Here is a 13,361-nt window from a genome sequence, read left to right on the forward strand (position 1 = left end):
TGCACTAAAGTAGTTGAAATGGATTTGGCCCTGTGCTCCACACATTCAAACAGCAGAGAAAGTAGCGACAGATTATCTTAAAAAAACACATTACAAGACAAATGAGCTTTTAAGAGCGTTTAAATGCGCAATTGTGTGCATCTTACTTCTTTGGAATGGAATTTTTCATTACTTCCATCAATCACCCAAAGTTCGATTTAATATAATGTTTGTGTTTTTTCCAAGGAATAGTACCCAAGCAATTTAAACAACCTTTGATAAGAAGAACCAAGAAGCAATTCTAGAAGTCATACAGAACTTTAACTTCACAACATATTTTTTAAGGCTACATCCACTAATATCATTTCATTTTCTGGTTTAGATGGAGGGGGTGTCACATACACAGTACCTCTCAAGCTCTGCACATTTTTGGAACATGATATGCCCTTTAGCCACCTTCATAAGTAATTTGAATCTATTTATCATTGTCTTTGGCATAGCACACAATAAATCCAATTGTGCTCTAAATGCCCCTCATTTAACCCACCGACTACTACCATAAAATAAGTTCAGCATTTCATAACTGGTCCTTCTTTCTATTGTTTGCATTAAACCTTAAAATGTATTATCTTCTTAAATGAAATGCTACCATGGCTGTCCGTTTATCTGTCAAGGATTTTAAATCACCTGTAGCTCGCAAACTGTTTGACCTATTAACCTGAAATGTGGTACACATATACTACGTGATGTTTATTGTCTGCTTTTGGGGCGATGATTTTTATTACTCTTTTTATTTTTATTTTATTTTATTGTAGAATCAACTCTCGGCAGCAGACAGCAGGGAAGCCGTGCGGCGCATGCGTACTGGCGCCATTCTCATCCATACCACCTTCACCGTCACTTCCCCTACCTCTCCATATCTCAAATCATTCTTATGGCAGATTGAAGACTTAAATGCCAGCTTAAGTGAAAAATTAAGAAAAACGTACTAAGTAACTGACTTAATCAGTTTTAACTCAAAAAGATGCCGACAAAAGAAGAAGAAGCGGGCCGCTAGAGTGGAGAAAGCAAGAACTGCTCAGGAAGCAGCAAGCTCATCATCCTCTAAGCAAACGAATGCTAAACATACACAGAAAGAGGATGAAAACTATAAGTCAAGTGCATTCACTGCACGTTATTGTGCAGTCCACCGTTACTGGTACTATATAATATCAAAACAAAGGAGATGTTTGTGCTCCACTAATCAAAAGGCTCTTCACACATGGTTCATTTGTAAGTTTGTTTTTTTTGGTGTAAATGCTTCAACCAAGTACAATCCCTGTTAAACCTATTAAAATAAACATCTTGTTGATGTGTCATCAGTACATTTGGAAGGGAAAATTGTACCATTCATTTTTCATGGAGATGTATCAGACTTTTGTGGTTCCTAACTAATGAATTGAAAGAGTTTAAAAATCTTTTATGGTAAGATGATGTTCAAGTATACAGCGTCTCCATGGGGCTTCTACATGGTTTCTTTTGCTGCTGAATAGCTCATTCCGTATTGCCGGCTTGGGCTCAATCTGTCTTCTTTAGTGGGTCCTTATCAACAGACCAACAAAACTTTATAAAAAAATGTCTGTTACCCCGGCTCACTCTGCAGAAGCTATTCCCTCAACTCCAAGAAAATTTTAATTGCGTTATTTTGCAAAAGAGCTGTAGTAACTCAAACCATGATTGTAAAGTGATGCAGTACATCTATGAAATAACAAAGATATTGCTGTCTTGCCACCTCCATCATCATGCATGCACATGCTTTTGTGTTTTAGTGACAGCTAGTGAGACAGAGAGAGATTCAGCATGTTCATGGCATGCAGTCAAGAGTCAAACTGACATTATAGCATTATATTAGATTATTTAGTGCAGTGTTTCCCAAACTCAGTCCTGGGGACCCCCTGTGGCTGCAGGTTTTTGTTCCAAGCAGCTTCTGTTTTTAATTGAACTCCTGGGCTAATTAAGTGAACTGATATTTCCCAAGTTCTATGTTTAGGGAACAATATACAAATTAGAAAACTAAGTTTGCTAAAAAAAATATTAAAATGTACCAAGCAGTTATATAGGAATAATGTATTTTTTTCTTTTTAACAGTATTTTCATCTTGATTTTCATTCTATTTTTCTAGGTGTTCTAATTGTTTAATGAATCCATTATTTACTAATTAGTGGGTCTGACTCTAAAGTAGTTGCAGCCTTTGATTATTCAGTGTTGTTTGCCTGGGTGTCTGATTTGCTCATTTTAAATTGTCATTATTAAGATACAACGATGGGGGAAAAACTGCACAGAGAAAGGGCAAAGTATAATTAAATCAACAAAAGAGAGTTAAGCATTTAAATCTATAGTAAAAGTAGAAATATTTCTAAATGTCCTTTAAATATAAAAATCATGCTGCTGTGCTTTTCTGAATGTCGAATAAAAGAAAAATAATATCAGCTAATTAAATGAGCTCAGTGTTATCAGGTGTTATTACTGATTAGGAATGTGGTTGGAACAAAAACCTGCAGCCACAGTGGGCCCCCAGGACCAAGTTTGGGAAACACTGATTTAGTGCACTTGTTTCTAGCCTCACACCAGGGGCAAAGTGGTGTCTACTAGCCTGGTCAGGGTCTATATGGAGTTTGAATGCTCTCTCCTTGTGTGTTTAGGCTGACTGGTATGAGTAAAAGTGCATAATTGCAGAAGATTACCTGTTTAATGACTGAAAACTGGTAATGTATTATGAATCATTCTTAATTGGCAGTAAGTTTGCATCCCTATTATTTGCCCAGAGAGTTTGGAAACGTCATTGTTGTTATTGTTTACATCCCCCCTCGGGCAAACGTGGAGACAGCGAGTGACATCATCCATTCTGCTGTTGCTAAACTACAAATGCAGCACCCCGAGGCGCTTGTGCTAATCGCTGGTGACTTTAACCATGTGACGCTGGACAAAACATTACCTGCCTTCTCCTAGTATGTGGACTGTAACACCCGGGGAAATAGGACTATTGACTTACTGTATGCAAACATTAAAGACGCATACAGCGCCACCCCGCTGCCTACACTTGGGAAAGCAGATCATAACCTGGTTCTGCTTCAGCGTCACTACAAACAAAGAGTGAGGGAGCTACCTACAACCACACGCTCATTCAGGAAGTGGTCCCCTGAGGCAGAGCAGGCTTTGAGAGACTGCTTTGGAACTATGGACTGGGATATCCTGCAGGGAAAACATAGTGAGAACATTGAGGAGGTTGTTGACTGCACTACTGACTACATCAACTTCTGTATGGACATTGTAGGTCCAGGAAGAACAGTACGCTACTATGCTAACAACAAGCCATGGATTACAAGTGACATCAAGGGCCTTTTGAACCAGAAGAAAAGGGCTTTTAAAGGCGGTGATCAGCATGAGCTCAAGCGCGTGCAGAAGGAACTCCGAGTCCAGCTCAGGGCAGCGAAGGAGGAGTACAGGAGAAAGCTGGAGCAGAAGTTGCAGAATAACAGCATGAAGGAAGTGTGGGATGGGATGAAGATCATCACTGACTGCAGCTCAAAGCGGGGTGCCTCCATGAAGAGAGACGTGAAGAGAGCAAACCAGATGAACAACTTCTTTAACAGGTTTGACCACCCTAACCCACTCTCACCTTGGAGTACTACACCCTCCACCCATCCTTCTGCTAATACCAGCATAGGAGAGACATCCCCACCCCACAGCAGCGCAGGTGAGAAGAGAGCTGAGGAGACTTCGTGCCAGCAAAGCAGCGGGTCCAGATGGAGTATCGCCACAACTGCTGAAGGTCTGTGTGCTGGAGCTGGGGAGTCCTCTACAGCGCATCTTCAACCTGGGCTTGGAACAGGGGAGAGTCCAGAGGCTTTGGAAATCATCTTGTATCACCCCAGTCCCAAAGGTATCACGTCCTAGTGAGCTGAACGTCTTCCGGCCTATCGCTCTGACATCACATGTGATGAAGACCATGGAGCGGCTGCTGCTTCACCACCTGAGGCCACAGGTATGCCACGCCCTCGGCCCTCTGCAGTTCGCATACCAGGAGAAGGTGGGAGCAGAGGATGCCATCACCTATATGCTACACCCTCTGTCACTTGGACAGAGGCAGTGGTGCTGTAAGAATTATGTTTCTAGACTTCTCTAGCGCCTTCAACACCATCCAACCTCTGCTCCTTAGGGACAATCTGACAGAGATGGGAGTAGATTCATACCTAGTGGCATGGATCGTGGACTATCTTACAAACAGACCTCAGTAGGTGCGTCTCAGGAACTGCACGTCTGACATTGTGGTCAGCAACACAGGAGCGCTGCAGGGGACTGTACTTTCTCCGGTCCTGTTCAGCCTATATACATCGGACTTCCAATATAACTCGGAGTGCTGCCATGTGCAAAAGTTTGCTGACAACACTGCTATCGTGGGCTGCATCAGGAGTGGGCAGGAGGAGGAGTATAGGAACCTCATCAAGGACTTTGTTAAATGGTGTGACTCAAACCATCTACGTACACCTGAACACCAGCAAAACCAAGGAGCTGGTGGTGGATTTTAGGAGGCCCAGGCCCCTCCTGGACCCTGTGATCATCAGAGGTGACTGTGTGCAGAGGGTACAGACCTATAAATACCTGGGAGTGCAGCTGGATGATAAATTGGACTGGACTGCCAATACTGATTCTCTGTGCAAGAGAGGACAGAGCCGACTATACTTCCTTAGAAGAATGGCGTCCTTCAACATCTGCAATAAGATGCTGCAGATTTTCTATCAGACAGTTGTGGTGAGCGCACTCTTATATGCGGTGGTGTGCTGGGGAGGCAGTATTAAGAAGAAGGACGCCTCACGCCTGGACAAACTGGTGAGGAAAGCAAGCTCTATTGTAGGCATGGAGCTGGACAGTTTGACATCTGTGGCAGAGCAACGGGCACTCAGCAGGCTCCTATCAATTATGGAGAATCCACTGCATCCACTAAACAGTGTCATCTACAGACAGAGGAGCAGCCTCAGCGACAGAGTGCTGTCACTGTCCTGCTCCACTGACAGACTGAGGAAATCGTTCCTCTCCCAAACTATGCGACTCTTCAGTTCCACCCGGGGGGGTAAACCTTAACATTATTCAAAGTTATTGTCTGTTTTTACCTGCATTTTTATTATTCTTTAATTTAATATTGTTTTTTGTATCGGTATTCTGCTGCCGGAGTATGTGAATTTCCCTTTGGGATTAATAAAGTATCTATCTGTCTCTATCTATCTAATTACCAGCATACAACCATTCCTATATGTGGTTTGGAGTTACTGTATTAACATCCACCCAGTTTAGGGCCACAGGGATGTGATGATTCCAGGTACAAGCAGACAATACCTTTGCAAAATATCATACATTAATATTGATGTGAAATAACACAATCATATTTGTGAAATAATGCAATTATTACAAAATGACAGAATACTTTTGTAAAATAGTTTTGAGTGGCCAGAATAAACTACCTCATTATTCTGTATGTTAGATGAAAGCAGATTTAAAAAGTGAGCATTAAAAATATATAGTATACTAGCAAAATACCCACGCTTCGCAGCGGAGAAGTAGTGTGTTAAAGAAGTTATGAAAAAGAAAAGGAAACATTTTAAAAATAATGTAACATAATTGTCAATGAAATTGTCGTTGGCTTATTTTAGTTTTGAGAGTGAATTTAATGATTGTAAATGTTGTATATGAGAAATGCACATTTTTAGGATGTAAGGATCTCTTTGTAAACGACGTTTGCAGTTCTGCCCTCGGGTTGTAAAATGACCACGCTGTCTGCTGAACTTACTCTTGAGCATGCAACGTACAGTTGGCCATGTGAGAAGCAATCTTGTGTCAAGTCAATGGCGACCTTTTTTAGAGTCTGGTCCTGTGACTTATTTACTGTCATAGCGAAGCAGACTGTTACTGGAAATTGGAGGCTTTTGAATTGGAATCAGTATGGGTGAGTTTAGAGGTAGCTTGAAAGAAGAATGAGCAGTCCTTCTACCCTTGAAGCAGTGGAGTAAACCAGAAGGGAGCAGTGAGCACGACGAACAGTTGAGGAAAGTAAAGAAGCGAGTGAGGAGGCACATGAGCGCGGGATGTCGTTAATGTATATAGGCAGGGAGCCAACCGCGTGGTAGGTGCATGGACAGCGGCCGTGCGGAATAGGGAAGGGGGATCGGGGGCAGCCCTTGTGCGTCTCTGCCATGAAATAAATCCTCTGTTAACGGAAATAAGGAATGAAACTGCCAAAAGGAGAGGTCAGTTTCGGAAGTTCCTTCGGTATAATGGTGAGAACCGCCAAAAAGAAGACGTTATTTTTGAAAGTTCGTTACGGGGCACAGCGCGAAATGAAACATACTTAATGTTTGTAAGTACAATGTAAAGGATGAGCATATGAAATGTGGGCTTCCTACGTATATTAGAAGTTGCAGAAATAGTGAGGAAGGGTTTCCCTTATCTATATATACAGTTTAGGGGGTACACCCGTTCCCCCCCTTGGGTGTTGCAATAGGACATGAAACATACCTAACTTTTGTAAGTACACTTTAAGGAATGAGCACGTCAAATTTCAGCTTCCCACTTATATGGAAAGTGGGAGAATTAGTGGTGAGTCAGTGAGGGCTTTGCCTTTTATATGTATAGGTACATTTTCAGTGATAATTTGTTCAGATTACTACACAGCAAATCCTGTCGAAAAGTCTTCCCATTTACAAGTCACCATCAACATACACACACCTGAGAGTTTTCCTAGAATTAGGTGGGCACCTTGGAATGCACATACTACTGACCAATATATTAAATATGTATTTGATATAGCAAAAGCACCCACTGAGTTCATCACTAATGTTAACCTTCATTTCTCACCAATAAGTCAAAATATCTGCATGTTCACCTTTGCCACATTTCACTTAATATAGGACTTGTGAAACTATAATTCACATTCAATTACAAATTGTAATTCAGATTCACTTACAAATTGCAATGAAAAGGTATATAATTTTAGATTCAAACCATAAATTACATGGTACAAATTACAAAATCACTAAGTTTTCACACATCACAAAAAAATCTAATTCTACCTTTGATGATAAAATGAAAAAAAAGATGTCCTCGCATAAGGTAATCTTGCCCTAAGTACCATGCTCTTGAAAATGGAATACTCTACATCTTACCTGCTCCAGTTCCTTTCTCTGTTTGAGTCTTTCAGCATCAGCATCACTGATGATCTTTAACAGTTTTCTCTCTTCTGCTTCTTGATTATCAATATATTGCTTTGTCTCTTGAGCCTGCTGTTTCATCTTTTGAAGTTCGGCCTACAATGGAAATCTCAGAAGTTAAGATTTAAAATGTCTTAAAGGAGCTTGTGTGAAAATCAAAACTGAGAAAGAGCCTAACCAGACCCTTTTGCCTCTTGCAAGATGACTTTCTTGTGCTCCACGAGCAGAACAAACTCCAGGCTTAAATCTCAGAGGCGGGATACTTTATAGGAAAACAGCAGTAACATTGGTGGTAAATGCAGACAGATAAAAGTGAAGGGAGTCTGGTATACTGTAAAGTTGAAAACTTGCAAATGCTTCCTTTATTTAAAGTTTCTAGCAGCATTTACTCTCTAACACTAAATAGTCTGGTGGTAATTTAAAGAAAATAAGCAATCTGTTTTTGTCTTTTGTATCTTCTTTTGCTTCTTATTTAATAATTATATTTAATATCACCAGGGTACCTCTGCATAATCAAAATTTTACCTTAATATCTTCGTTTGTCTGTCCAGGATTTTAAATCACCTGTACCTTGCAAACCGTTTGAACTATTGACCTGACATTTGGTACTCATATACTACATGACATCTACTATCTGCTTTCAGGGTGATGATTGACCTCCAAGGTTATTCCTCTTTTTATTTTTATTTTATTTTATTGTAGAATCAGCTCTCAGCAGCGGGCAGCAGGGCGGCTGTGCAGCATATGCGTACGGGCGGCGTTCTCATTCCCTACCCCCTTCGCCATCACTTCCCCTACCTTTTCATATCTTAAATCATTCTTGAGGCAGATTGAAGACTTAAGTGCAAGCTTAAGTGAAAAATTAAAGAAAACATACTAAGTAATTGTAAATGCTGTTTAGAAAGCTTTTGCTCATAATGCTAAAGTGTATTAAACAACATGTAACAGTAAAAGTGACAGCTTTTCAAACAGTATCCATTTACGGTAGTGACCTTATCAATTGTTTTTAGCCATATCTGGCCCTTGTGTAAGTTTTCTCTGGCCCTGGCTAACACCTCCTGCAGTGGTATTCTATTGGGGTGTACCTCCAGAAGGATAATCTAAGGCGGGTGGGTGCAGTCGAATGAGGAGCCACCAGAAGGCACTATAGCCGGTTGGCACCAGCACTTCACAGATCAATTCCACAATACGGCAGCAGCTATGCCTAAGGTAAGGGTTAAAACTTACTCACTGTGTTTCAGTATGGAGTCAGGAGACGAGTTTGCTGAAGAATCCACATTATCCACAATCGAAGCTTTTGTAAAAAGAAACTCCAATTAGAAATTACCTTGAGTGCTTCTTTCTCCTTTTCAACCCGCTGATGTTCAGAAAGTTCTTTCATAAGAGCTGCCTCCTTTCCATTGATTTCCTCTTTCAACTGATCAATTTGGTGATTCATAATTTTTAATTTCCTTTTCATTTCTGTAATTTCATCCTTTTCAAAAAACACATGGACAAGATCTACATTTTACAATTACGAAATTGAAAGGCATTTTCAGTAAGTAGTATTTGTTATGAAGACCATAAATACAATATTTAATAATAAAATATTTCCACTTACATGGCACTTCTAGCAAGACAAAACTTTAGTATTATGAAGCAAACAAAGTATAAATAACCACAATAATAAAGCAGTACAGAATTATGTGAATTGACTTTGAAAAACATGAATGCACCTTTTTACGGAGCGAGGTGCTGTTTTGCTGCACTGCTCCTCTGCATTCTACCTAACATTATATTTGAGGCCCATTTTCCTATCTCGTTTATTTTAAAAGCCAGGACAGTGTTTTTATCTGTAATGCTTTTTGAACAGCAATAACTACCTAATTTTTACATCAAAAGTTCCCCACATATATTTTAATGGGATTAAAGATTTTCTTTAGTAAAAATTGTTTTGCAACATTTACCATTATATATACGAAGAACATTCAAAAGGTTTCCGCACTTTTTTTTTTAACTCTATTTTTTTAAGAATTTCAAAAACAAATGACATCACTTTTCTACATAGTCACCATCCATTGCGATTCAATTTTCCCAGCATCGTACCAACTTTTTAATGCCCAATTACTACTCCTCATGCCTTCATTGGTTCCAACGAAAATATAAAAGTGCAGAAACGTTTTGAACATCCCTCGTATATTCTGGATTAATGTAAATGTGATGTTTACAGTTATAACACCACATTTAAATAGAATTAAACAGTTTCAGAAGACAATCTTTATATTTTAATGTGTAACCATCTTGGATATAAAGCTAATTCAAATTTATAAAGCTAATTCAAATTTATATTTAGAATGTCACCCACCTTTGGGAAATGTTTGCTAACAGCAAAAATGTAAAGGCTTTTCTAGAGGTAAGCACATTAACTGGCTTTTTCATGAAATTTAAAATGTCTGTTGATATTCACTTTTATCACTGCCTTTTACAATGAATATGAATGAAGCGACATGGGAACTCCTTGCAAAAACTACCCATCAGGGTCTTGACTACCATACTAAGACCCACAGGTTTACAGAGTTGTACAGTTAATATCCATTATACAGAAGTGCTGTCAGATTCATGTTAAAAATGAATGCCATAGTGAAAAATGGAGTTACCTGTGCTTCAATAAGGTTCTTGCTATACAAATTCCTGTCTGATCTCACAGCCTCGTACAAGTTCTGCTGTTGTTTAAGCTTCGTCTCCACTTCGGCAATTTTCTTTTTGTAATCGAAGATCTGAATTTCACGTACTTTAATATCTTCCATGTGTTGAAGGACCTGTCAATACAGCATAAACCATCTGGATCTGTATTTTGTACCTAAATGTACACCTTCAATTTCCACATTGTCTTGAAAAGTTTCATTTTCTAGTCTTTAAGATATTAAGATTCTTTACCATGACTTCAGTCTTCACCCTACAACTGTGTTGAAAAAAACCTAAATACCTGAACATCACGGTTAGAGATTCAGCATTTTTAATTAAAGGGAAAATCAAGCCAGGATTTCTGGGAGACAGTAGACTATAATTCTATGAGTAGAGGAGTACTGATTAAGCATTTTTTTGGACATTAAGGGGGAGCTTTATTAAACTAAATGTGTATATGGAATATCACTATCTTGTGCGAAGTTGTTATCTCCCACCTGGTAATGTGAGATCCAACTAGGTTATTTAGCACTATTCTGCAGGTCCTCCAGTTGTAATACTGCAAAGGAGCCTAAAGTACAGCGTATAAAATTGTCTGCTTGAAGATCTACTGAATTCAAGCCATATGAAAAAACATTCAACCGTCATTAAATTTGTTTAATTCAGTTCAGAATTACAGAGGTCAGAGCATATCCTGGCTCCTGGACACCAGGGCTTCAATCCTGGCTCAGTCACTTTTCGAAGGATTTTCTTGTCATGTCTGTTTAGATTTTTCTCATAGTTAGTCTGGTTTTCCTCCCAAATCTAAAATCATCCACACAAGTCTGTTCTCTCGTTCCTCATGACATAAAATTATGTTTAAAAATAAGCTTAATAAAAAATAAATAAAACAAGCTTTACTACATTTACTTATTTGGCTAAGGCCTTTATCCATTTATAATACAATTAGTTACATTCCTTTTGATTTTCCAGTTGGAGCACAGGCAGCTCAAGTGGCGCACTCATTGCCATACAGTGTCAGTGGTGGGATTGGAAGGAACACCGAGCCTTAACCACTACACTACACTACAGATTTAAAAACATACAAAAAATCATAACATATAGGGATCTGACAAAGTAAAAGAGCCTTTTGTCTAAATAGGATTTTGGGCCACCAAAAGTCACCAGATTCAGTGCATCTTGACAGGCTTTACTAGCATCTGCAACAGAACCAGATGGCTGGGACATTCCATTATTTGTTGATTTTATTATTGTGGTGCAAAACCGTGACTGTGGGATTTTTATTATTTAACGGTTTCCAACTGATTACTTAAATTGGTCTACTTTTATGCCAAAGTATGTATGTATGTATGTATGTATGTATGTATGTTAGGGCCTTATTACTGGTCTAATGTATTTTCACATAAAATAACCATGCATTTTATGCAAAGAGGCACAATCCTGGGATCTGCCTTCCTTTGTGGGGGTTTCCCCTGCTCCCACCATGATCATATGTTTTTTTTTAGATTCTTTGCCCTTCCCAAAGACATTTTCATTAGGTACAAGAAGTAGCTGGATACTGCTAGTGAATTCAAGAAACTGATTACTCACAGCCTTGTAAAAGGCAGATTGATATAATGAGTAATATGATTTGTGTTTGTGTGTAATAAAGTGAACATAAATGAAAAGAAAAATACATCCTGCACCAATGTAATGTATGTCCCTGTCTGGCAATTGATGCTTCCAGGACTAGCTCCACAACAATGAACTGGACTCAACAAGCAGGAATTTGGATGAATGGAATATTTTTAATTTGCAATTTGTTACTTTAGGACTGCACAAAATTTTCAATGTTTTATTAGTTGCATAATATTCTAAATTCAATTCAACCCCCACCCATGAGAAAGAGAAGAAAATTTTAAGAGTAGAAAAGAGGGGAGAGAATCCTTTTACCCAATATAAATAAAGTACTTATTCTAAAATGTTATTGATTAGATCCTGCCAAGTTTTAAAAAAGTTTTGCACAGATCCTCTAAGTGAGAATTTGATTTTTTCCAATTTCTAATAGTATATAACATCAGTTACCCACAGACTTAAAAGAGGAGAGTTAGGATTCTTCCAGTTGAGCAAGACAAGTCTACGTGCCAATAGTGTAGTGAAGGCGATCACAGTTCGTTTGTCCTTCTCCACTATACGCCCATCTGGGAGCCCACCAAACACAGTTGTTAATGGATTAGGAGGGATTGTGACAACAAAACTGTCTGAAAGGCATTTAAAGATTTTGGTCCAGAATGATGTTAATTTGGTGCACGCCCAAAACATGTGACCCAGTGAGGCTGAACTTGACTGCAACTTTTGCAGGTTGGATCTTGCCCTGAAAACATTTTGAACAATTTTAAATGAGATAGATGAGCTAAATAATAGATTTTAAGTTGAATAATTGAATGTTAAACTAAACCTATTGAGAAGACACATTGTTATTGAGTTCTTCACATTAAATATATATAAAGTGCTTATTTATCCATCTTATTTTCTTTTTGATAATTTACACTTAACAAAATAAATTGTTCTCCTCTTGATTAGTGATGGTCGGCAGCTCAGCCCGGCCAGGATGCCCACAGAATGGAACAATGGGGGAAGGCAACCTCTTTGGGACACTACTTCCCCCAAGAAGCTAGATGGCAGCTTCCCTGCAGCATTGTGGTGCCCCGGATTCCCACAGGGCACCATGGGATCTGTAGTTTGACTTCACAGCCCTGCTTGGTATGGTGGGTGCTGCCAGGAGACGCTGCAGTAGGACCTGGGGACTCATACTTTTTACATAGCCCAGAAGTAATATTGAGTCAAAGGGACAGAAGCCTAGAAGTACTTCTGGGCTGACAGAAAACTCAAGTTCTCCATCTGACCCGGAAGTGCTGGAAAGTCATGTGGACGGAAGAACAGAAGCACTTCCAGGCCGGACACTATTGAAAGGGGAGGAAGTGGACAACGCTTTCTGGGAGGTGTGGAGGAGAGAGAATTGTGATTATTATTTTTGATTTACTTGTGTTTATTGTGGCTGTGATGCTTGGAGCCACTGAAAAGGAAGAAAAACGAATTAAAATACTTCTGAGTGCTTTTACCCTGTGTCCTGAGTGTCTGTCTGTTGGGCTTAAAGGGGCAACAGTGACCCCTAGCGTCTTACAGTACCTTAATACCTGTTATGCTAATAAAATGTGTTCATGCGGTGAATTCAGAAATATTTAAATGGCAATAACACAGGTAGAATAATTTCTAAGCTATACAAAGAAGTGACGACTCAAAAACTCTTTTAAAGGTCTACCCATGGGTAGAAATGACACAATCACCAACACACCATCAGGGAGAGCTTGTAGTCGTTATGCTCTGTTTATTTCTTAACACTAAATCTCCAAGTGAGGTCTGTTTTAGCATTTTATTTTGGCAATAACACGTCATTTGCTTTTACAGCAAACAAAGTTTCTGAGTTCCCATACTAAT

At 39.2% G+C, this 13,361-nt stretch overlaps 1 protein-coding gene across 1 annotated transcript in view; it reads right to left on the reverse strand.

Moving 5' to 3' along the window:
* Nucleotides 1-13,361, reverse strand: part of cfap58 (cilia and flagella associated protein 58) — a 57,359-nt gene that overhangs the window by 12,116 nt on the left and 31,882 nt on the right. Inside the window, exons 10-12 of the mRNA XM_028795860.2 lie at nt 9,857-10,018; nt 8,548-8,694; nt 7,176-7,316 (exon numbers count right to left, since the gene is read on the reverse strand). Of these exons, the coding sequence (XP_028651693.1) occupies nt 7,176-7,316; nt 8,548-8,694; nt 9,857-10,018 (450 nt within the window). The remainder of the gene's footprint in view (nt 1-7,175; nt 7,317-8,547; nt 8,695-9,856; nt 10,019-13,361) is intronic.

The sequence above is a fragment of the Erpetoichthys calabaricus genome, chromosome 2 (assembly GCF_900747795.2).
Source record: "Erpetoichthys calabaricus chromosome 2, fErpCal1.3, whole genome shotgun sequence".
NCBI classification, from domain to species: Eukaryota; Metazoa; Chordata; class Cladistia; order Polypteriformes; family Polypteridae; genus Erpetoichthys; species Erpetoichthys calabaricus.